We start from the raw sequence: 22532 nt of genomic DNA, 5'->3' as shown, positions 1-22532 counted from the left end.
AAACTTGAAAACAATGATCCATGTTCATATTCAGATCCAATGCCACCACCCTCCCCCCAAAATAAATTCAATTAGAACTACAATCAGTGTTGAAAATTAAGCATACCAGTACATAAAGGTAATTTGAAATTGTTAAAGGGGAATCCAGCATTGGCAATACAATGTTGCATTTGAAAGGAGAAAAATAAATAAAACAGAATGGTGAAAGTTTGAAAGAAATCGAGCAAGCAATAAGAAAGTTATGGCCATTTTAAGATTGAGATATCTAAGACTATGTAGATTTCAAATTGGCAACTGGGTAAGTAAATTATGACAAGAGGCAAGGAAGACTTTCCCATAGGCCATGTACTTTATTGTCAGGGATTTGTGGTTTTCTCCGTGGGGCTGTAATCTAAATATAGCCTAGGTAGTATATTGTATGTCCTCATGAAAGAAAAATATCATTTGAAGTAAAACATTTGATAAAAATTTAATTTTAGTCATTTTATGTATTGGAGTACATGGAAAAGTAGTCCTTGCCTTACATCACTTTGACATCACATTTGTTGCCAATTTGAAATCTCCATAGGTATAGAGATTACCAATATTCACAACTTTTAAAAATTTAAAACTTTCTTACTGATTGTCCGATATTGTTCAAACTTTCACCTATCAACTTGTCTGATTTTCCTTTTTCCTCTAAAAGAAAGTTTTATTTGGGTTGGATTCCCCTTTAAGACTTAGAGCAAACACAAGGTGATGGCCAAAAAGTTTCTGATTAATGATAATCACCATCATATGGGAATTGACATTAAAGAACATAAAGGCATTTTATAGATCAAGAAATGTTATGACACTTACATTCAGGAGCTTCTTCAATGTTTTCAGGGCGGTCAAGGCAATAATGATCAATATCCCAGACAGAGACGAAACCTAGGTTTAAAAAAAATTAATAAAAAGTGAATGTGTGAATCAGAAGATTAAAACGACTGATGTAGAACCAAATCAAACAAATAAAAGCTTGAAGAGACAAAAATTATCTTTGCTGTTGTATTTTAATGAAATCATAAATTTCTTTAAAGGACAAGTCCAGCCCAACAAAAAGTTGATTTGAATAAAATGAGAAAAATTCAACAAGCAAAACATTGAAAATTTCATCAAAATCGGATGTAAAATAAGAAAGTTATGACATTTTTTAATTTCGCTTATTTTTCATGAAACAGTTATATGCACATCCTGGTCAGTATGCAAATTCGCAGACTGATGACGTCACCCACCCACTATTTCTTTTGTATTTTATTATATGAAATATGAAAAATTCTAATATTCTCCTCATTGCCAAGTGAAACAAATTTTTATTCCTCCCTGAACATGTGGAATTTCCATTATTTTAACAGTTTATGGTTAAAGTTAAGATGGTCCTTATTGTCAAATCTGTAAAAATTGAACTATTGTATAATTCAACCAATAAGAAACAAAAGAAATAGTAAGTGAAGACCATCAACTCTCTGATTTGCATATCGCTGTGTTGGGAATTGAACGGTTTTGCAAAAAACAAGCGAAATTTATAAATGTCATAACTTTCTTATTTCACATCCAATTTCAATGAAATTTGCGCTGTTTGCTTGTTTTTTGTCTATCAATTCCAATCAACAATTTTCTGGGGTGGACTTGACCTTTAATATCAATCTGTCCGCATTTAACTACAGAACAAAACCTTGAACTAGAAAATCTACATCCATCCATCATATGATCATTCAAAATGTTAACTTTAAAACCAATATCATACAAAGTACATGTATAAACATGTCAATTAGGACTGTTTGTGGATTACAAAAACAATGAAAATGGTTTAATAACATCACCCTTCATGTGATTTTCATGGTGGAAAGGAAAAATTTATTTTCAAATACAACTAGCACATCAATGATGTGGAGCTCATCCGGCATCTCGCAACGAAATTTAAAACAATTTGAATTTCAGCCCAGTTGACACTGTAGTGAATTATATTGGTGACATAAATTGAGGATATAGAATTGAAATTGATGAAGAAATGACATAGAAGCATTTGTGATCTATGAATACATTTTATATAAATTAAGCATAAATAATTATCTAGTCGAAATTTCTTAACTCTGTGTAGAACCTTGGTGAACCTCATGTAGCTCTCAGAAACAATACCTACCTCACTGATACAGCATGCCAAGTGCATGAATTCCTTGCTTATCATCATCGCTATGCTCTAACAAAGTTATGTGATGTCATCATGTTGGTATTATATTATGATTCCAAATCTCTTGTAACAATATTCTTTAAGGATGCTGATATTTTCTGCAAGATGACTGGTCAGAATTGGCAATTCATAATAGTCTGGTCAGTTAGCGAAATTATGTGGACACGGTGGACAAAAGCGTGATTTTTTCTCCAGACCTTTGTTTATGTATAAGAATTAAGAATGGGGTATGCTCCAAAAAATCTGGCTGCAGGAACAGTGAAAAAATGGGTGAAAATGTCAGAATTTATGAGTTCAGATTTGTCTGATATATAGACTAGCGCTAGTGCAAAACTCAGTAGCAGTGCATTATTTTGCATTGGATTAGTTCTTGAATTCAGACCCTTTTGAACAGATCTTCTCTGTTTGTCCTCGCATCTCAATGCACCAAATATCTGAATGAAGATGCTAACCAAGCCGAAGGGTGACGGTGGAGGGGGTTGAATGTTGGTGTGTATGTACATATTTTGGTCTTAGGGAAAGGTGTGCAAGACACATTTTTTGCATGTGTTGGAAATTGTGTTGCCATGGTAACAGCGTATTATTGCAAAAATAATGTAAAAATCTTGCAGTTAGAACCACTTCCTCTGTTTTTAACCGATTCTCATGAAATTTGGCACACACATTGGTCTTGAGGTGAAGATGTCTAAGACACACTTTTGTGTGTCTTTCAGAAATCTTGTTGCCATGGTAACAACATATTATATGGTGAAAATTGGGAAAAAAACTTACAATTCAAACTGCTTCATCAGTTTTCAATCAATTCTCATGAAATTTGGCACACACATTGGTATTGAAGTAAAGATGTACTATAGGCACTTTTTGTGTGTGTTTCAGAAACTGTGTTGTCATGGTAACAAAATATCATATGGCAAAATTTAGGTAAAAAACTTGCAATTTGAACTACTTCATCAGTTTTGAACCAATTCTCATGAAATTTGGCTCACACATTGGCCTTGGGGTAAAGATGTGCAAGAACCTTTTTTTTGCATTTGTCAGAGAGTGCATTACAAGGGTAACCACATATGATAACCAGAAATGTAGGAAAACTTATTGTGGATCAAACATCTTCCCCTGTTATTAGTCAGTGGTCATAAAAATTGGAAGAAATATTCATCTTAGGGTAAAGATTCATATCAAATTCTAAATGTCTTCTCTGCATTAAAATGTGGGGGTATTAATCACCTTCATTAATATTTCTGGGTTTGGGGGGAAGGGGCAGGATTAGTCCTTTAAATCTGACATCAAAGAAGGTTAAAGGCAGTGGCCATTAGAAACATAAAAATGATAAACACTCTTAAAAAACACATCCCCTTCAGGGGATATAGGCTGGAGGTACACTGGGTGAATATGAAACCTTCCGCTGAAGCAGAGGAGTTCCAACACTGGCAAGCAAAACAAAATGTGTACCCCTTCTACTTTCAACAGCTGATTTTCCAAACCTTAGTTCCACCTCCCCAAGATGTGCACCCCTCCCCATACCACTTTTAGTTCTACTTCCCCATGCTCAAACCAGTCTACACCTTTGTCCCTCAGGGGTCAATGCATTTTCAAAGCTAGACATTACTCTTTTTTTTTTTTGGGGGGGGGGGTCTTTAGAAAGTGACCTCATAAAAATTACAGTTAAAGGATTATGACTAGGAACTTAACCCCCCCCCCCCCCGAAAAATAGGGGGCTGATATACTTTTTAGCAGAAAATGCCCCCCCCCCCCCTTTCAAAGGTAAGAAGAGTCCTTTGCACTTCAGACCATTCATTTGAAGTTTAATGCATTCTGATTTGATAAAAAAAATTGTTTACAGTACCCAATTAACCATTGTTTATTTATATTCTCCTACTCAGTCTTTTATTCATATTCATATTCCGTTCCTACTCTTTCTTTTTAACTTTCACATCACTCTTGATTTTGAGCTTCACCATGCCATCTCCTGTTTCCTGTCTCTCTCTAAGTATATTTTTTCTGACATATTTTAAAGTGTACCTTTAATCATGCAACTAATTATAGAAATATAAATATATACAAAAATCTCTGCACTTGTTTTAGAAATTCACTTGCAAATCCATGACTCAGTAACATACCATATCAAAAATATATGTGCACAATAGATTTTAGCCTTATATTTTCTTTCATTTAATTTTTTCAGTATATTTCTGTGACAGCCCCTGCTTCATGCTTCAAATAAAACATTGATTAATTGGACACCGGAAACATTTTTTTTTCAAAGCAGAATGTTTGAGGCTTTAAATTAATATGCTGAAGTGTAAAGGATTCCCCCTTTTTTGGGGGGGTTAAGTTCCTAGTCGTTATAATTTCCTTTTACTCTTTATGTGGCAATTTTCTAAAGCCCCCCCCCCAAATAAAAAATGTAAGGGGTGTTTTTTTTAAGAGTGTTTAAGTTCCTCATGGTCATGGCCTTTAACCTTCTATATTTTTATGTTGTCAGTTTTTAAGGACCTTCTCCGCCCCCCCCCAAAAAAAGCCTATAAATATTATTGAAGGTGATTAATACCCTGCGCTATTATATGACGTTATAAAGGTCATATAATATAAATGAAAAATCAGACAAGTTTATAGGTCAAAGTTTAGAACAATATCGGACAAACCATAACAAAGTTGTGAACATATTAAAGTTATAAACATTGGTAATCACTATACCCATGAAGACTTCAAATTGACCGCATTTGGATGTCATAGTGATGTAAGAAGGCAAGGACCACTCTTCCATGTACTGGAATAATAATTTAGCTAAAATTTCTTTTTTTCAAAAGTTTTACTTCAAATTATATCTTTCTTTCATGAGGACATAAAACATACTACCGGGTTTATAGTACGGCCCCAATGGAATAGGGATTTAGGAGAAAACCAAAAATCCTGATAACTAAGTACTAGTCTTATGGGAAAGTTGTCCTTGCGGCCTCACCCCTTGTCATAATTTACTTACCCAGTTGCCAATTTGAATTCTAGGGATCTTAATTTTAAAGCAGCCATAACTTTATTTTGCTTGTCCGATTTCTTTAAAACTTTCACCATTCTTATTTTTATCCTTTTCCATGCACACAACATTATGACCAAGGCTTGATTCCCTTTTAATACTGAATATGAATCTTTACCCAAAATGAATATTTGTGTCAACTTTTATGAGCACAGGCTGAAAACTGAGAAGTAGACTGATCCACAATGAGTTTTCCCCATATTTCTGGCTAAATGTGGTTACCAAGGCAATGCACTCTCTGACAAAAGGTTCTTGCACATCTTTACCTCAAGGCCAATGTGTGAGCCATAATTATTTCATGAGAATTGGTTCATAACAACAACAACAAAAAAACTGATGAAGTAGTTCAAATTGCAAGGTTTTTACCTAAATTTTGCCATATAATATGTTGTTCCCATGGCAACACAATTTTGGAAACACACACAAAAAGTGCCTTGTACATCTTTACTTCAATACCAATGTGTGCCAAATTTCATGAAAATTGATTGAAAACTGATGAAACAGTTTGAATTGTAAGGTTTTTTCCCCAATTTTCACCAGATAATATGTTGTTACCATGGCAACAAGATTTCTGAAAGACACACAAAAGTGTGTCTTAGACATCTTCACCTCAAGACCAATGTGTGTGCCAAATTTAATGAGAATCGGTTAAAAACAGAGGAAGTGGTTCTAACTGCAAGATTTTTACATTATTTTTGCAATGATACACTGTTACCATGGCAACACAATTTCCAACACATGCAAAAAATGTGTCTTGCACATCTTTCCCCCAAGACCAAAATATGTACATACACACCAACATTCAACCCCCTCCACCGTCACCCTTCGGCTTGGTTAGCATCTTCATTCAGATATTTGGTGCATTGAGATGCGAGGACAAACAGAAGATCTGTTCAAAAAGGGTCTGAATTCAAGAACTAATCCAATGCAAAATAATGCACTGCTATTGAGTTTTGCACTAGCGCTAGTCTATATATCAGACAAATCTGAACTCATAAATTCTGACATTTTCACCCATTTTTTCACTGTTCCTGCAGCCAGATTTTTTGGAGCATACCCCATTCTTAATTCTTATACATAAACAAAGGTCTGGAGAAAAAATCATGCTTTTGTCCACCGTGTCCACAAGTAGGGCATTTTTGACGCTAACAGACCAGACTATAATGACAATATACAAATAATGCATGCAGCCGAGTTGTGAGTCGAAATGCATAGCATGTAAGGTTTCTTTAGATAGGTGCCACACTGTGCACGAGCCACAGGCGGCGAGTGCCCAGTGTGCACCATCTAAAGAAACCGAGCTTTCTCTGCATTTACTTTTACGCACGATAGAGCAAGTGCATTATTTGTTTTATAAAAATAGCAACACACAAACAAATTTTTAAAAAGTTAAAGTACAATTTTGTTGGACTTCTACCGCACTGGTTTGCTTGAGCGTGCAATGTCAATTTTCGTTGCGCACCTTTTGCACTGCCGTGCAGTGCACAAAAAAGTTGGATGTCATGTGACACGTATTGGCCAATTGCGATGCTTGAAATACTACACCTATTTTATAAAATATAATAAGCCACTAATATGTATATTGAAAATGTTACAATGCATACATACCTAATGAGTCACCCGTGAAGAGAGTTAAATCATCATTAGAAAGCTGCATACAGTTGACCGAAGCACCTTTCTTCTTTACCTGTAAATAATAGTGATGATAATAGTATACTCTTGAATGACATCATAAACAACATAAATAGTATAACCAATCAATCATATTCTTGTAACAAAGTTATAAAAAATAAGAAACCCTTGAAATATCTCCTCAGAATACAAAAATATGACACTTTAGTCTAGATTCATTTCCGAGATATATTGCTTATTGGTTATTTTCATGCTAACTTTGCCATGTCTGAAAACACGTTTTAACATAAAAAGGACTATTTTCTGTAGGGCAGATATGAATAGGGGAAACTTTGCATTCTACTTCGTATAAGCAGTAAGTCAATGAAACAGTTTGATTTTTTAAAATAAAATTTTAAGATCTGGATAAACTTACACAATTGAATCTACCATAGAGCTGGCCATTGTTGTACACATTCCAGAAATGGATACAACCTGAAAAAATAAACAAAATTGTAAAAAAATCATTGACACCTGTTGGTGCAATTATAGATAGCACTGCCTTACGTAATTGTTTTTACTTTGCCAAAGTTTAATATGCATGTTGCATCAATGTAGTAGATTCTATAAAAACAGAAAGTGAGAGTAGCTTTGGAAGTTTAGATATTTTTAACTTGTATTACAATTGACATGAAAGTTATCACTGGCCTTATCTTTTGGCTCCCTGAAAAAGTTACATCTGATAGATACAGGTTTTTCTCCACCAAGATTTGAAGATTCAATATATATTTATTATGCCTAGATTAAACATATAAGAGAACATACTGTGACAACAATACAAATACTACAATACATTCTTTCATATGCACTTATTTCGTTCATATATTAAAAATAACTTTTATCAACATATTAAAATATACAAGAAATAGAAATAATTCATCAAACAAGGAGACAGCTTAGAAGGCAGAGAAGCCCTTGGTGCTGCTACCAATAGAACAAAATACAAATTGATTAAAAAAAAACTTATACAACACCTAAAAAACCTAAATATATAACAAAGTAATGATAAAGCCTGTAATATAATAAATGAATTAAGTAGTGTAATTGTCAATTAAATATGATTTTAGTCTCCTTTTGAAAACGGAAAGGGAGGGCTATCTTTTATATATAAAGGAAGGTTATTCCAAATGATTGGCTTTGAAAAAATAGATTTTTTAGCAACATTGGTTCTTGTCAATAGTAAATACTTGTGAAATATGACAGAATAAAACTTGAGATGAAAGAGAAGTAAACTAACCTCTGGGTCCACTGGCTACAAGTTGAGCTGCTCCTTTATGAGTTCGTCTTGATGGAATGAATAGAACCTTGGATATACTCTCATCACCATCAGCTATCAAATGAGACATAAGAATCATATGGTGTGTTAAATATGCTTTGAAATGAAGTATCAACATTGAAAATGGTTTTGAATTATTTTATTATGCAACTATTGAGCAGGTGATTGATGTACATCAGAGAGCACAAGAAAGATTCACCAGTCATTCTGGGGACCGTTTCATGAAAGTAGTCAGCACTGACAAGTTGTCTTTCTCAGACAGTTACCAGAGTAACAGTCAGAGGCCAGTGCCTTTCAGCCAATCAAAACCAAGGATTTCACTGAAATTGTCAGCACTGACAATTTAGTCAGTGCTGACAACTTTCATGAAACACCCACCTGAACTTACACAAAGCTTCATGAAACATCCATCTGCTTAGTCTCTTGTTACACTAACAACTATATCGTCGCTGAATCCACGAAGTGGCACAATGTCCCAAAATCAGATGAAAAATCAATTTTAATTTCTTTCCGTTTTAGTATTCTCTAGTCATGGTCTATCACTTCATCAAAATTTAGAACCCAATTCTCTCTAATTAATGAGATAATGAAAGTGAAAAAGCGACACAAGCCTTAAAATCCTTTGTAAAAAATTCACGAAGTGGCACACAGGTGCGCACACTTTGTATTTGAATCACTGCTACATCAAGATTTGATGTTCATCCGATACTTTTTTAACATGGAATGCAGCAGCAGATACCTGGCTCTTGGTATGTGCATTCTTCATACTGTTGAACTTCACAATCATATAGCAATGGGCAGTTGAAAATGTGGAAATCTTTATTCGTGTTTATCTCGAATAGTGATTACGCACATCAACTGTCGTGTGTGAAATGAATGAATCAATCAAATGAAATGAAATGACTGACTAGTACCTTTGTATCTCTCATCATGATCATCAAAGTATTTAGTGCTCTGTATGTGAGAGTAAGCATATCCCGAGACTAGATTCCAAACAATAATCTCTCCATCATAGCTGGATGTAGCTAGGAGAGATGGTGGACAGGCGGAGACAGACAGAATGTCTTCCTGATGACCATTTTTCTGCAAATTAAAAAAAATATATGATTAAAAAATAATAATTCCACAATGGAATTGTGATGAAGTTAAATTCTTCAAACTTACAATGAAAACTCTATAAACTAACAACAATTGATTTAAACCTGATCAATATGCATAGTTTGCATATAATTTTAAACAGGCCATGGGTTTTAAGCAATATTAAACAAACGAGTCTTCCCTCTTGTCAAAGAAGAGCCCAGTTAAGTTTCCAGGACGACTTCATAAAAGCAGCTTACGTTGTGTATTTTGTAAGTATGAACTTGTCAATATTATCATTTTCAACATTAGACATCTATGGCAAGAACAAACCAAGATAAGAATATTTATTAATGATGATGTTTAACACTGAGGTTACATCGTGTCATGCTGGTATCAGGGAATTGAATCACTCCCCGTTGACATCAAACATGGTCCCCAGTTACACCTTGATATGTATTACAGAAAAAAAATTACAAAACCTACTTTTTAGGCAAAAATTTAGAATTATTATGATATATACACTCCTTAAAATCAAAGCAAAATCCAATAAAACAAGACAGTGCGCTGCTGATCAAACCTGTTCCGAGTGTTTAACATGTGGTTGCCGAGTTTAATATTGTAGTGTGTGTAATGTAAACCTACTTTTTAGTTTGTTTTTTACTGAAGATTTTCAGTATCTTCCATTGCTTCATCATGTGTTTTGTACATCAAAGACAAAGACAAAATTTGCATTTCAGGAAACAAAAAACTGACAACTAATATCTACTACCTCGTACAAGAGAAGATTATGAGATAGTTACCTCATCGTCGGTCCATCGTGGCATGGGTCTCTGTATGTGTCTGAAGTCTTCACTGGAGTCTGTGTAGACATTGATAGACCTATCCCATCCTACCGAGATCACATAACGGTTTTTGTTCATCTCGATGTACACAACATCTGTCACTTCATCATTGCCATCAGCTGATCAGAAGAATGTCAAAGAAATATTGTAATGCATTGCAAACAAAATCAGTCCTAATTATTCCTACTTTATTAGCATAATTACTGTAACAACTACAACCATTCTACTATGGTGTCCTATTCATTTTAATTATGTGGTTCTATTTTTTTTTATATATTGATTAATTTTTCTTTCAATTGGATAGCCTTGTCAACACACAGAGCACTAATTTCTAGGGGGCAATAATGTATTCATATTTGACTAGAGTATATATCATATAAATGTATATGATTATTCAATTGAGCTAAATCCATTGCCCAATTTCAAGATTTCAACAAAACATCACTATTACATCACCTAGCAAGGTGCACTATGCAAATCCTATATTATTATTTGTTTTGTACATGTGAGATAAAGTAACCATAAATTGGAATCATATCCTATTAGAACTTTGAACACAAAAGTGAAGACAATTATGTTTTGAAGCACTGCTTTACCTTTCTCTAGCATCTTGAGACAATGGCCATTGTTGTAGTTCCAAATTTTCAGCCTGCCGTCCCTCCCTCCTGTTATCAGCCTTCGTCCAGTGTTATCAAAGGTCAGAGCTGTGATGGCGCTGTTGTTGTGAGCTTGAGAGAACTCAAAGACGAGGTGGCCTGTCTCAAAGTCCCATAGCTTGACAACCTGCAGAATTCAAGTAACTCACAATATTTCATTTTCTAAAAAAAATACCTTCTTCATACAGAGACCTCTTGATTCACTTTCAGCAAGAGACCAGAGCCCTGGGGCACAAAGGTTGGTGATTAATCACTAATTTGAAAGAAATATTCTGATTGGCTCCTCATCAATCTATTGAGAAAAATGTACATGCAAAGATGATCTTCATAGGGCCATTTTATTTAGCGATACCTTTGTATCACGGAACACAATTTACTTTGCTTTTTAACTCAGTATTTTCTGGGCATCTAACAAAAAAGTATGTAATCAACTAACTTAATAAATTGAATCCATTTTGTTAATAACATTACTTGATAGTATTTCTGGCAAGCCTCTAGCAATACTTTCCTTTAGAAATCATGTATAAAATTCAACTATGTTAGCGAAAAATATCATATTCATTAATAAACAAACAAATAACATAATCTAGTGAAGATATAATAAAAATAATTGTCATTTGTATAGCGCTTTATCAATCTACGACTGCTCAAAGCGCTTCACAATTATTATTACCCAGTCACTGGATTCACAGCATTTCAAGCAGCCTGTTAGGCGCACACTTGTAAACCAACCACATTGACAGTTGTTTCCTACTGGTACCCAATTAGAACCTGGGTGAGAGTGGCAAAGTGTGGATCGACACCTTGCCAAAGGATGCTAGGCCATGGTGGGATTCAAACACAAAACAATGCGAGAGTCAGAACCGCTACACCACGGTGCTTCCAGTATATAGTCTGAGTTACACAGAAAACTAAAAAGGTACCTGTGGTACCGCCAAGTAGTATGAACTATTCGAAGATACCAAGTGGGAGTTATTTTAGAGTTATACAAATTCATCCATAACAAGTTAAACAGAAATGAAAAATCAAGGTGGAAAGATAAAACTGAGCCTTTCACACTTACCGATGCATCAGACGTTGTCACAACGTTCTTGAACTCACTGTTATATCTCGCACAGAGGATTGGTGTCCGGTGTGTGGTAGGGATTTCTCGTAATTCTAAAGATCTAAATGAGATTATTAAAAAATTGTACATTAAGAAAACAGTTTCTTCAAGGATAAAACTAGCCCAGACAGATGATCCCTTCGAGCATATTTATGTTCTGAACCCATTCCCTCACGTCCCAATTAATTGATGATAAAGAGCAATCAATCAATGTCATACTGCATCCTATTAAAGAGGCATCAAACCAGGAAGTCAACGAGAATGTAGGCATATTTAAAAACTGAAAGAGGTTTGCTCAGGTAACATTGGACACCAAGATAATTGTATAATAAGAGTCAAGATTTATGGCCAAATCTTTGAAAGTTTTCACAAAAAGAAATCAATCTAACTGTTATTCATAAAGAAAAGTAATTACAATAACAACGCCTCCAGACCAAGCCTAGAACTTGTTAAGTAATTAGTGTCAGGATGACTGTAAGAAGAATATAAGGGCAATAGGGATAGACTAACCAACCAGAAGATAACCAAAGTTTTCACTTTAAAACATGTAAGCATGATACAGGGTCTTTGTTCAGGTATAACAATCATGAGACCTGGTGTAAGTCCAGGACTTAGGGTTATTGAGAACTTCAAAACCCCAAACTGACGATCCTGAGTTTGGTCAAATTCGCACTGTCCATTCAGATGTAGCACTTACTTTACTCTGTGTGTCAGCATTGCCATTTGGTCTGTAGCTACGATGAATGCCTTTGATGTTATATTGTAGTGAGCAGCTTGTAGGTCACCTCTGATCTTGTGTGTCTTAGGACGAATCGTCAGCATGCACACCTGGTCTTTCGTATCCCACACCTAAGGGGAAAAACATATAACAGCATAGGGTGAACTTACAGACGCAATCACTCAGAAGAGTGAAATTCCTTCATGTTGTGCGGTTTGGTACACATTCAAGAAATCATGATACATCCTGTATATGTAGTTTGTAGCTTAAGATGTCTAAATAGAGGATTCTTGTAAGCTGACATTTGTAAGAAACATTTTCAATTCTCAAAATGTCGGCATGATTCTTTGGGTATATCAGAGTATACATGACTATAGACAAGAGAGGAGGTCAATTCAAATGGCATTACATGCAAGAAGAGATGTACAAGAGAGCATAAATATAATATTCTGGCACCCTTCAAAGGCTGCAAGGTAAACCTCAACAAGAACACAAATGATCTACAAGGAATCTGGGAGAGTTGAAAGCTCTGAACTACATTGTACATCAACAGACAGTAAGTGAATAAACAACTTACAGATTGCATGAGTAAATTACCGGAACGAGAACAAAACCTCTACTATTCAAGAACGAAGACAATGTTTAATTCCTTCTGATCATCAAAAATTATCATAGTCCATTTGAGTATAATACTTCCAAATTATCAAGGATCAGGTTTGAAACGACCATTAGCGGACATCGATGTAGGATACTTCACTTGAAACAGTGAAACTGGCCTCATAAACACAGAACCAATGTGGAGGCATTGCAAAGGAAGACTTCATCCCAACCGCCCACTTTCAGCTCTGAATCCCAAGATCATAATGAAGTGGTAAGACACAGGTGTGATCAAGCTATTTTAGAACTTCCTCTGCAATCAGTTCCAACAAGGCATGAAGTTTGAAATCAATAGATTCCTTTTCCTCTTGAGCATCTGGATATGGACCACTTGATAAAAGAACAATTGCCAACAGTTTCTCCAAGTGACACCCTATTCTTTATGGCTCTTCAGACAGATGTGTAACAACCAATAAACTTCTTTGGACTGACGTCATACTGGGAATTCACAATGGGCGAACAGATCAATTGGAAAATATACTTTTAGAAGTGGGTGAAAAGCCAGTGTCCTCAGCCCTAAACAGATCAAAACAGACAAACAGGTTTTATTTCTAATCTTTTGTAAATATAGTAAGATCTTCTCACCTAGCTTGTGTATAATCAATAAAAATCCCATGTTAAATTCTTGCAGGATTTCATTTTAATACATGTTTTATTTATGTACGGGTATGAAGAGTTATGGGAATGAGGATCAGAGAGAAAATATCTTAATACATGTAGTTATGGACATGTTTGAGTAATTATATTGATTTCTTATAATTACTCTCTTCACTTCCCTGTGTAAATCCTGAGTAAATTAAGACATATAGATTAATCTGTCATCCTGTAATGAACAAGAAAATATTCAAAATTGGTATGTTTCTTCTTTTAGTAACTCTAAAGATCATTCACTATTCCTCTCTGTTGTATTTAATCTTATAATATTGGATATTGGACAGAAATACAGGAATTAAGCAATTTGCCCCCCCCATTTTTTAAAGATAAAATAAATGCAGATACACTATAACAGAAGATATTGTTTAAGTTAATAAAATGTCTAAATTTTGCTTAAGTATTATATTTATATTTGTAAATTTCAGAACAAACCACCAACTGTTGATGGTTATAAAGCATATTTGACCTCTAACAAGGATATTGAATATGGTACTGCCAAGCAAAATAATACTTACAAGCCATTTTCGGAAATGGAGATTTAAGTTGTAAGATATTCTATCATCAATTTTTGTAACTGAAGAAAATCTTAAGATGCCTTAATTTTGTTAATCTTTAATAATGGGTGAATCACCTGATTTTTATCCCTCTGTTATTACATCCTTGCCTTTACTATATCATAGGGGATGAGGAATACTTAGAAGAGACAAAGTGACTGATTTTAATACATGTTTATCAAGTATTATCTGTTGATAAGCTGTACTTTTTTCTAATGTAAACTAATAATGTGTATGCTGCTTTTTTTCTTTTATTTATTCATTCTGTTATATTTTAAATTACTTGTATTAATTATATGTGATTTGTTATACAAAATTATGAAAACCATATAAAAACTTTTAAAAAATAAAATAAAAATAGTTCAATAAAAAAAATAGTGTCTAAAATAAGCATATATATCATATTACATAAAATTTTCATTTCAAATCCCAGAAAGAAAATTTAACATCTTTAGTATAAATCTCGAAATGGTATGGAACTCAATGCATCAAAATGCTCTACAATGTCAATTTCATTTTCAAAACAACCTCTTCAACCGCAAGTGATCTATATAAATAATACCAAATTGCAATGTGTAACCACGATGAAAATCCTAGGAATTACAATTCAGAATGATTTAAAGTGGAATGCTCACGTAACCGAAATAATGAAAAAGAGCAATAAAAAGTTAACCATTCTATTGCTATTTACGAGTCATTTCAATAATGAAAATTAATAAAAAAAAATACATCATACGTGTGTTGCTAGATTAAGAGGAGTTACATTTCCATTTTCCAATACACAAGTGGATTTATTACTGTCAAATCAATCAATAGGAATAATGCTAAGAAAGAAATTATATGTTTCTTGGTCTATTTTTACAAATAAATTAATATACAGTAGGATCTATGGTTATATAACCCCCTTTTCGTAAAACCTTTCTGTACGTTATTATAATGATAAGAAATGATAAGTTAGAACATTCACTCATGGTGGAACACTGCATGAAAATACAAGCATGCCACACAGTCTTTACTTTCAATAAAATTTACGCTAACTTATTTTTTCCATCTTATTGATTAGGGCATACAGAGCAAAGGCCCGCCAAAGTACTTATGTGTTGCCGATACAATAAGATCAATATCGCCTTCCATCTCCCACACCTTTAGAACATGAATAATACAATGAAAGAGATGCACAACTACTGGAAGGAAACACTTTAGGCAACAAGTAATGGGAAGAGAAACATCATGTCGTCTAGTCGATAAACAAGGAGAAAGATGAGCAAATACAAGATGACTTATGAATGATTACTAAAATCAATCTATGATTATGTTCACCTTCACACCTCTAGGGAATCTGTCAATAAAGATTATGATGACAACTCTAAATGGTAATTACAGGGCTGATGGTTCCTCTCACGAGGACAGGGCCCTTTTAAAGGGGAAGTTCACCCTGAAGAAAACTTTGTTGTAAAAATAGCAGAAAAAATAGTAAAAAATATTGGTGAAGGTTTGAGGAAAATCCGTTAAAGAGTAATAAATTTATTAGAGTTCAAAATTTTGGATTTGTGACATCATAAACGAGCAGCTGCCCCCCATGTGTTATGTAATGTAAAATGCCTGAATTTCAAATTTTGTATGGTTTCTGATGACTAAATTTTTTTTTCTTACCATGATAGCCTAGGGTGTGATGATAGCCTAGGGTGTGAAATGATTTGTCTATTGATATACAAAAGTTACAGTGAAAACCATTTTCAATTTTCTCAATGACATTTCATTGATTTTTTACCATTCGCTATGTAGGAATGCTGCTCATATATGACGTCACAAATCAAATAATTAAAATTCTGATGAATTTCTAATTATTTGATGAATTTTTCTCAAAACTTCGGCAGTATTTTTAAATATTTTTTCTGCTATTTTTACAATAAACTTTTTGTCAGGGTGAACTTCCCTTTAACATGAATTATCTAAGTCTTAATGCTAAAAGGATGGAAGATGTGTTACAAGTTCTATAGATGATCAATAAAAAATTACAAACTTACAAAATCGATGGAGGATCTGTTTAACAGTTATATAACTCAAATTGCAAAAAAAATAACATGCAGAAAAGAGAGAAAGGGAGGGGGAAGAGTGAGTGGAGGAGGGAAGGAGGGGGAAAGGGGAGGCTAAAAGCTAAACAAATATAAACTGTATGTCTGTGAACAGCTAAGATTTTAAGACAATATAAAAAGAAAATATATAATCAAGTCAAAAGGTATAAAGGGGTGCAAAGGGGGGGGGGGGGGCAGGGGCAAGCAAAGCACATTTAAACAGAGGAAATGGGATATATACAAATCCATTGAGACTCTTACCTTGATTGTTTTATCCTGAGATATACTGTAGATTCTGTTTTCTGCAGGAGCTATGAAAAGAGAGAAGATTGGTGCGTTGTGCCCTCTTAGCATTCCAGTTGGCTTGCTGAAATTAAAAAGAAGAAAGATTTAAAATTAACTTTAATTTCAAATCATCAAATCAATTGTGCACCTTAGATCAAATGACATGTAATGAATAAAATGGAATTCATCACTTTATAACCCAAAATAGAAACATTTCGGCATAAAATGCTACGAAAGGTAAATGTAGTTGCCAGTTTCCAAACAGAAACCTGAAGGATTTACACACAACCAATATCAAAGTACAAATGAAGACATCTAAAGAAAAGACTCACATAATAATAAGGGAAGATTAGTAAGAGGTTATTCCTGTTATAAGAGAGTAATGTACGAAAAAATTCTTGTGCATTCTTCCCAAACAAATCAGCAAGATTTTGAAGTAATCTGTTGATCTGAGTCCAGTATTGAAATACAATCATCTTAGCTCTAGATAAATCTTTATTCTGACCATTTCACACTCACTGACTTGATTTAAATATTCCTCAATCCTTCTCTCTTCAATTGTCTCCTCTTCCTTGCCCTCTCTATACCTTTCTTTCTCTCCCTTTTATACCTTCCCTTAACCCTAATACTCCCAGGGTATTTTAAACTTTGCTATTACAAGGGAGGTGCCTTTATGCCCCCCCCCCCCGAGATCTTGGCCGCGATTCGCCCGATTGTCTCAAACTTTTGCACAAGGTTCAAGAAATATGTACTCTTTGTAATCTAGAAAGTTGTATAGCTGAATTTATGTAAGTCCTTTTATTTCTTTAAAATGAATTAATTTATGCAAATTTATGCAAGATATAATAGATTTTGGTACTTTTCTTTGTATAATAGTAAAAATAGTCAAATATATTGAATTACTAAATTATACATTAAACATACTAATATTGACTAAATTGTACATTAAACCTATTAATGTTTACTAAATTAGACATCAAACCTACATGTATTAATATTTACTAAATTATACATTAAACCTATTAATATTTACTAAATCATACATTAAACCTATTATTATTAGGGTTAATTCACTCTTCCTCTCTTTCAGTTTGATTTTCTTTCTCGCTGGAGAAGAAAGTTGGAACTATTACAATGATTTGTGTATTGATCATTATCTTGTAGAACTTCAACATTCATTATTCATCCTTACTTTTCAAATTTAGCAAGGCAGGCTTCACATTTTTAAATATTGATGCTCAGCAAGAATTCAATTGGCTATAAACGATGCTCCTTTTATTCATTCTCCAACTGCACAATGCACAATGAATGATTTAAGAGGATTTAAGAGGATTAACGGCGAAGGAATGAATTATCCCCAAGGGACATAAAAAACATTTCTTCTCAAATGCTTCACGATCGCCATAATGCCACTTGATAAAATACAATTTGTAGGGAAAACATGTCAGTTATATAAATAATAACTAGATAATGTTGATAACATAATCATTCAAATTATAGGATCCATTGTCCATGGATGAATAAACTTTACCCATTGTCAACACTCTTTCTCTATATTGTGAAGAGGACAAATGATACCATGACAAAGAAAAGAACAAGAATAAATGAATAGCCTTCCTCAAATATTGATTGCCAATTTAGCCTACATACAAGAATGATTGGGATTTTTCATCAAGAATTCTATATTTAGTCTTGAAAGGTAACAATAATTATCAGCTTTTGATAAAAACACCTCTGTCACATTTGCTCTACGGCGGCTGTACGGTGAGTCGAAAACTTTCTTTTTTTGTACCAGCTACATATAGATGTTTTCATTAAATTGAATAAAACGACTGTTTTCGACTTGCCGTACGGCCGCCGTAGAGCAAATGCGGCCGAGGCATAAGCTATGGCATTGCCTACATAAACCTTGGAGTATTATGAAGAAAAAGAACCCCCAAAATTTATAAACAATGCCACCAATGTGTTTTTTTATAAACTATTGAGGTTCATTTCTCAAATGATTTCTAAACAAAACAATATCATATCTGAGCAATTCCACCAAATAAGAAATTAGAAACTGAAAGCAAGGTGTAACACAAAAATAAAGGCTATTTCATCCTTTTTGTTTTTAAGTGAAAATCATATATTTCAACTTCAAATTCTTGGTGACTGATTAAGTCTACAGAACATAAATGACAAAACAATTGAAGTGAAAAATTTGTTTTAAAACACAAAAAAAATGAAATTGAATAGTGGGGAACATAATGTTAGACCTGCAAATGTTTTTTTTTATAATCAAGCTGCAATGTAGCCATTGCAACCATGAGCAGGATTTTCAACTGAGATGGTAATACAAGATTTAAAATCGATTTCATGGTATTTTGGGTTCTTCCCAATTTCCTAATGGTTACCACAGAAAACAGAAAAAACTTGACATGAGGGTCAAAGGCCCGAATTCACAAAGGCGGTTTTGAAAACCCACGGTTGAGTCCATGGTTTATGCAAATTTCATGTTTGAAGAGTGAACGCATGAATAAAAACAGTGGACTCATGAATAAAATAGCGTGGATAACCATGATAACAGGCATTAATTTGGCGCACTGTGACAAAAGTGTGCATCAGAATATGACATTTTTATACACGGGCCAGATACGCGCTAAATTAAGCGTAATTTATACAGGAAATCTGCATAAACCATGGACTCAACCATGGATTTTCAAAACCTCCTTTGTGAATTCAAGCCTAGTGTTTTACTGATTATCACTATGAGATCTAACAAAATAAATCAATATAACGATTCCTTACCCCTCCTTTGCTTCAAATGGGAGAAAAATGCCATATTAATAAACAAATCATGAGCAATATCACTTTCAGCTACTCAACCATAGGTGTGCAGAAACCCATCTCCAAACTTCATTCAATTAAGTATCAGTTTTATCCACCCTCCACATTCCACAATATATCATCATATTGATCCGAGTCTAATCCATTTCCACACCTGCGATTGGTGGTCATTGTTTGACCGACAGAGCTGACCACCAGACAATCATACACCTCAAATGAGAAACGTGAGTCAATACAATGGTAGGGATAACTGATTTCTTGGTGAGCGACTTTATGTCTATCCATCCCCCTGTTGTAAATAACCCTAAACTTCTTCCCTTTCCTCTATAAAGGTTCAATATATTATAGAATTATGGATATTGGATACAACTTTTTTATTTTCATTTCATAATAGTGTTCAACTTACAAACGTGTTTTATTATCCTGATTTTTATCGATTTTTATATAGTCCTGTTACCATTAATTCATATACTTTGTCTCTGAATTGTGTACTTTAATTCGTTCATTACTTCTAATTATTTAACATTTACTTTATTTCATTATATAACATATGGTTCATTTTCTGGTATTGCATTGTATCACTTTAAGAACATATTTTCAGATATTGGTGGTCATTGTTTGACCGACAGAGCTGACCACCAAACAATCATACACCTCAAATGAGAAACGTGAGTCAATACAATGGTAGGGACAACTGATTTCTTGGTGTGCGACTTTATGTCAATCCATCACCCTGTTATAAATAACCCTTAACTTCTTCCCTTTCCTCTATAAAGGTTCAATATGTTATAGAATTATGGATATTGGATACAACTTTTTTTTTTTTTATTTCATATTAGTGTTCAACTTACAAATTTGTTTTATTATCCTGATTTTTATCGATTTTTATATAGTCCTGTTACCATTAATTCATGTACTTTGTCTCCGAATTGTGTACTTTAATTCGTTCATTACTTCAAATTATTTAAAGCCTGTGTATAGCTTTGGTAAAGGGTCAATAATGTGATTGATAATCGAATATCATCTAATATGACAGTCTTACTGAAGCGTAGAGACCGTTAGATATTTTTCTAACTGCACTTCTCTGAGAAAATTTCAAATATTCAAATCTTGGATATATAGCGCCCTCTCTCGGCGATGCTTGTTTTAAATTTAAAAATGGGCATTCAAGCACTTATCTTATAAATTTAGTGATTAGATATCCAAAAGTTACAGACAAAGAACATATCTTGAAAGTTTCAGCCCATTCCATGATTTGGAATAGGATTTAATTGAAAGACAAAAACACACAGATATTTTAATTTGATCGGGTGACCCGATAAAGTTAAATTTCCATGTAAAATCACAAAATTTATCCTGTAAAACACATTTTCATTTCATATCCTCCACATCATAACTGTTATAGGGCATATCCATTCATATTAGCTAGCAATGAATTGGAATAGTGATAGGTGCATTTTGGTGGATTTACCAAAACTATACACAAGCTTTAACATTTACTTTATTTCATTATATAACATATTGTTCATTGTCTGGTATTTCATTGTATCACTTTAAGAACTTATTTTCAGATATTACTTTGATTTTTATCTCATTTTGATTATATTATTGATTTACACGTATTTATGTTTTTAATGTCAGGACCATGATGTAAAACAGTTTTTTAACTGATCTTGTCATCGTGCTTATATATATTTGAATAAATATATAAATAAACTTATACAAGTATTCTTCAAGTAATCTTCAATTCTAAAAGATCAATACCAAGATCAAACAAGAATAAACAAGGAGATCACCTCCTTTAGTGAAGAATAAATACACACACATCCTCAAACACACACTCACACTTGATATTTCAGTATCTAGTATTTAAAAAGCATACAGATCATAAGATTCAGGGTTCAAGGTCCTGTTTCATAAAGACTTTAAAACAAAAGAACAATTTCTATAACAAATTTACTACTAGCCAATCAGATTTAGGATTTCAGTAAAATATTGCAAACAATTTTTATGAAATAGGCCAAAGGTTCAGCAAGACACTCATCCCCGGAGGGGGGGAGGGGGGGTTTCGCCACTTGCATTGACAAGTGGATACCATGCGCAACCCAAAAAACACATAAAAATGATGTCTTTTTCAAGAAAGGGCATGTTACATATGTAACGTAATAAGGGTGTCAAAAATAAAAAAAAAATGAAAAAAGGTTATCTATTTTCGCTAGGAAAGCTACATGTTTAGGGCCGAATTTGCGAGGGTATAAAAATTAAGACTAAAATGTTTTATAAAGGATGTATTTTTTTGCCCCAAGAGTCAACACTACATGTTTAGAGTATGATTTGCGCAAGGTGTTGGAGGTGGGCTGTACTAAACCCAATAATGTAGGTAAAGGTAAAACCGATGACCGACGTCCGTGACATAACAAATGAAATATTGCTGTACTTGTTTAGGGATGCAATTCAGGAATACTTGCCAACATATATTGTTTTGTTTCCAATACTTGTTAAGGGTAGGGTTTCACACGCCAATACTTGTTGAGGGGTGCATTTTCATAATATGGAAAATACGTATTTAGGGTGCTTTTCGAGACCCCTTGGTCGCGCATTCATTCTTATCTTTTCCATTTTCATTAAATTAGACTAGTAGACCCATAATAAAGCAATACTAGATATTAAACTTAGATAAATGTGAGCATTATCAACAAATCTACCTCACTGAATGTAGACAAAAGACACTGAATTAGCGCATGGGCCAGATTTGCATTTAACCACATATACCAATGGACAAGGTTAAATCAAGATTCCAATTAAAAATATAGCCTCCATATCCATCACACCCAACCACAGACTGCTACTGTAACCAGGTATAACAAATCAACAATCAATAACCAATAAC

The 22532-nt window shown here is 33.7% G+C and overlaps 1 protein-coding gene across 3 annotated transcripts in view; it reads right to left on the bottom strand.

Moving 5' to 3' along the window:
• LOC121412771 (WD repeat-containing protein on Y chromosome-like) overlaps window positions 1-22532 on the bottom strand; it is a 49977-nt gene that overhangs the window by 4556 nt on the left and 22889 nt on the right. For all 3 annotated transcript variants that reach the window (XM_041605544.1, XM_041605549.1, XM_041605553.1), the window contains 10 exons: window positions 16793-16898; window positions 12571-12722; window positions 11832-11934; window positions 10709-10895; window positions 10071-10231; window positions 9105-9273; window positions 8152-8244; window positions 7291-7349; window positions 6852-6930; window positions 841-912 (listed from right to left, as the gene is read on the bottom strand). In XM_041605544.1, the coding sequence (XP_041461478.1) occupies window positions 841-912; window positions 6852-6930; window positions 7291-7349; window positions 8152-8244; window positions 9105-9273; window positions 10071-10231; window positions 10709-10895; window positions 11832-11934; window positions 12571-12722; window positions 16793-16898 (1181 nt within the window). The remainder of the gene's footprint in view (window positions 1-840; window positions 913-6851; window positions 6931-7290; window positions 7350-8151; window positions 8245-9104; window positions 9274-10070; window positions 10232-10708; window positions 10896-11831; window positions 11935-12570; window positions 12723-16792; window positions 16899-22532) is intronic.

Source organism: Lytechinus variegatus, chromosome 1, assembly GCF_018143015.1.
Source record: "Lytechinus variegatus isolate NC3 chromosome 1, Lvar_3.0, whole genome shotgun sequence".
Lineage (NCBI taxonomy): Eukaryota > Metazoa > Echinodermata > Echinoidea > Temnopleuroida > Toxopneustidae > Lytechinus > Lytechinus variegatus.
The sequence above is the reverse complement of the archived record's forward strand: the minus strand, read 5'-3'. Positions and strand labels throughout refer to the sequence as shown.